General features: G+C 35.9%; 2 protein-coding genes across 2 annotated transcripts in view; both read left to right on the forward strand.

Moving 5' to 3' along the window:
- LOC105270107 (probable RISC-loading complex subunit BRAFLDRAFT_242885) overlaps positions 1-1,300 on the forward strand; it is a gene marked incomplete in the record, with an annotated part of 16,134 nt that extends 14,834 nt beyond the window's left edge. The window contains 1 exon segment of the mRNA XM_011310817.1: positions 1-1,300.
- A 983-nt stretch (positions 1,301-2,283) lies between these two features.
- LOC105270108 (uncharacterized) overlaps positions 2,284-4,036 on the forward strand; it is a 3,285-nt gene continuing 1,532 nt past the window's right edge. Inside the window, exons 1-3 of the mRNA XM_011310818.1 lie at positions 2,284-2,439; positions 3,122-3,204; positions 3,574-3,972. Of these exons, the coding sequence (XP_011309120.1) occupies positions 2,338-2,439; positions 3,122-3,204; positions 3,574-3,972 (584 nt within the window). The 5' untranslated portion in view covers positions 2,284-2,337. The remainder of the gene's footprint in view (positions 2,440-3,121; positions 3,205-3,573; positions 3,973-4,036) is intronic.

Here is a 4,036-nt window from a genome sequence, read left to right on the forward strand (position 1 = left end):
AAAATTTGGTTGCTCTGAACTCAAAAATATCTCCCCAGTTGAAAATTTTAATCGTCCAGACAAATTTCATTTTCCCTTATATCCAAAAGCCGTACGAGTCATGCCGAGGGAAAGTTTCCGGGTCACAATATCGATAAAAATCGGAGAACGATTGAAATTCGAGAGATACGTGTCTCGTGTGCTAATGAATTTTTATTTATATTTTTGGAAAATAGGCATTACTTACATGCAAAGTATAGAATGTGTAAGAATAATAAATGCGTGACTAGTGCGAATAACCGTAATAATCCACTGGTGGCCGTCACCTGGATCTTCGAATTTAATTTGATTAATTCTAAATAAACAAACTGATTAGGAGAAATAAAATTGACCGATGGAGTGGGTTAATGTGGACCGATTGAATTGTATTTTCTGCCAATGCTAAGTCTAACACTAACTACTATTGCATTTCACGAGTTTAATAAAAAAATCTCGTGATCGTAAATTTCGAATTATAATGAAATATCAACGGATGAATCAATTTAGTTACAATGTTTCCGTTTGAAGTGTGTAGGAGATAATAATGACCGAGTGATAGTAATTTATTTATTTGATGCATGATGTTATGAACGTGTCAAGAGATAGATAATACATCTAGCCGATTAAGAAAAGGGATAAAAATTTTGTCGTTTATTCGGTGATTTTTCATTGGCGCATCATCATGAGATTTTCCTTTCAAAGTCAAAATTTTTGTTTCATCCTTTTTCTTTTCTAAAACTGAAAGCAAAATAAGAAGAGCGATGAAACTTTTATCCATCTTCGATAATTTTTGTTTTTCTACAATTTTTAAATATAAACAAAGGAGTAATCGTATTGAAGTATATGAGAATGATTTATTGAAAAATTAATTACGATGATGTACAATTTTTGGGAGATGTTTGAGGAATTGAGTTTGGAGAAATTGCAGGGACAAAGTTTTCTTTTTCATGTAATTTGCGAAGGTTACATTTTGTTGATTGTCCCGGTGATTTTTTTTTTTTGATTGATCAGCATAGGAGTAATGATTACAAGTGTACCAGTAGGCATAATGACGGGAGATGTAATCGCAACACGGACATGGCATACAGATAACGACTTTTAAGGATTTATGGTAGGATGAGGGGGTGGTAATGGTCATTTTTCAACTTAAATTATTGAAATCCTAATGTTCACCCACACTTTTGGGAGAGGTAATAATCATTAATTACGGTGGGAAATGGTTGTTCTATGTATGACTGTGCGTGTAACACTGTTAATAAACTACTGATGCTTATGAAACAATTTTTTCGACTTCTATCATTTATTGATTCCACGTCATTCCACGTCAATCCTCCATATTTAATCCTCAACGAATAACTCATTTCTAAACAAGTGGGGAATCGCTCTTTCATTATTTATAATATAGCTTTTTTTACTGATAATAATAAATTGACAAAGTGAATTTAACAAAAATAAACCCGAAAATGTTTCTGACATTTTTTTTTCGAGAAATAGATTCTGGTAAAAGTGATCGAATTTTCTACTGGGTGTGCTAGGCTTTCCCCCGGAATTTCTCCGCACGTAAATATTGCGCAAGGACATTTGAGATTATCTCATCTCAGGCACGAGGTTATTGGGTAACTAGAGACAAGATGTCCAGACGATGTCTCGATACTCGACCGCTAACTGATCCATTTCATTTTTTCGTCATTTCTGTTCTTTTTATTGAGAAACCCAACACGAGGTTGGATAAACGGACGCGGATTCGTTGCGTGGGATTGTTGAATTTCATCAGGGAATTTATATAATTTTTAATGCATCAAGAACGAAAGCAAATTATCCCGGAAAAAATAATACTGTTGATTTTAGAGGAGATAATAGACTTCAGGTGATGCCAAGAAATATTTAGTTTTTTCTATCGCTTTCTCATCAGTCAAAACTATTTATGAAGTATTAAATCGACTGGAATCGGAAATGTAGATCGAAATATGCAAAAAAATATTGATATTTTCAGTTTCCCCTCCGCAAAACGGAATCACCCACTTTTTTTGGTTCCCAGAAGTTCTTTCAGCCGAAAGGAATAGTTTTGAAAGAAAGAAGTGTCCAAGGTAGCTTCCCAGAATGAAAAAAAAGCATGAACAATGAAATGAATAAAATATGCGACGACTTGATCATTGGGACACAAGTAGTTGGAATGCGTCCCGCGCATTATTGATATGAAAATGCACTTGCAACCTGCTGGAGATTACGTTTTATGAATCTCCTTGGGTATTATTCAGTATCTTTCAGGGTGGGGGAGCTTTAAGGTGGATTAAAGGTGGTGGAGTCCATGGGTGGGACATGAAGCCGCTCCCGATGGGGATATATAAGCAGAGACGCGCCTTAACACCATCCTATAACACAATCTCCACTGACAAACAACTCTTCAACATGCGATTCATTGTAAGTTTTATATTTTTTTTATTTCTCCATCAAAACCATAAAAAAATTCTGCTATTATCAAAGATGTAATCCTGTAAAACAGTTCAGTGTTCACTGTAATAAGTCGACTCATCCCTTCGGTCAGTTTTACAGGGATATCTTCATAAGTAAAAGAAATAGCAAATTCTTGTTTATGACCTGTTTTGTAGATCTCCATTAGCCCTATAAAAAAGGTTATTACAGAAATTTCAGTATCTGTCTTAAATCTCGAGATTTTTATTGATAACCGGCGATAATCATGATCGGACTCATCACCGCTTCACTACTGAATTGGGAAATTGCTTTTTTTTATAATCATCCTTTGAGAACGGTAATTTTGGTAAATCACCTGAGCAATAAATCGAAATATTTCATGATCTAAGGGGGATGATGAAACATTTTACCGTTTTATATTTCAAAAAATATCAATAAAATAAATAAGAATTATTTTTCACAATCTTTATCCGTGGTTTGTGGTATAATTTTATTGTTGTAGAATAAAAATTGTGAAATTTACTTTTGTTCTTCACATTTTGCTTGACTTGAATAAATCGTAAAAGATCAAAGTACCCGTGAGAACTAGCTGGCACACCCAGGTCACTCACAGCTTCCCTTGGAAAGTTCAATCGATGACCAAAAACTCATTGGCATAATTTTCCATTAGGTGCAATCGCTGATTCTCTGTACTGGCCTTTCATTGGCGCAGTACACGACAACTCCAGTTCCCATCCTCAAGCAAATTAACAGGTGAGCAACTAAATTCCACGGAATTCCATCAACCAATCACTCAATCAATCATCCAAACAAATTGACTTATTTCCTGTGTAATTACTCCTCACGTTTTTATTCTGTTGGATTGGATAATTCGAAAGGTCGGATAGGTAAATCCCCAGTAAATAATACACATCATACTATCGAAGATTTCCAATAAAAAAATTAAAAATTCAGATTCGTATTTATAATAAAAACAAATTATGTTAGACGACCTGTGAAATATATTTATGGTAATTCCGATTATAATTGGGTCACCAGTGAACTTGTCACAAAAATCCGTTAAAGAGCTAGTGAAATAATTTATTATAAATCATCCTTGACGACATAATCACTACCACATAGACACAACGAAGACGGAAGCTACAGCTACGGATACGAAGCAGCTGACGGTTCTTACAAGATCGAATCGAAGTATCCGACCGGTGAAGTCTATGGTAAATATGGATTTGTGGACGATACAGGGACAGTCCGAGAGGTTGAATATGGGGCGACTCGTCGGGGCTTTGAACCAGCTGGTGTTGGGATCAACGTACCCCCCTCGACCTTGACCGAAAACACCATCCGAGGTAAAAACGAGCCAGAGGACGACGGCCAGTACCGCGAGGATCCTTCTATTTATTACACTGACCCGAGGTTCACCAACGGGGAAAAGTACGAGAGACGTCCACCCCCGCCACCTCCACCTCCTCGACAGCCTTACAAACAACCCACCCTGAGATACAATGGTCCTGCTAAGTCCGAGTAAGTAATCCAACATTTTGTGTATGAAATTTTTTGTTTTTTTAAGGAATATATGAATTTACAA

This window comes from Fopius arisanus, unplaced genomic scaffold, assembly GCF_000806365.1.
Source record: "Fopius arisanus strain USDA-PBARC FA_bdor unplaced genomic scaffold, ASM80636v1 scaffold00078, whole genome shotgun sequence".
Taxonomy (NCBI): domain Eukaryota; kingdom Metazoa; phylum Arthropoda; class Insecta; order Hymenoptera; family Braconidae; genus Fopius; species Fopius arisanus.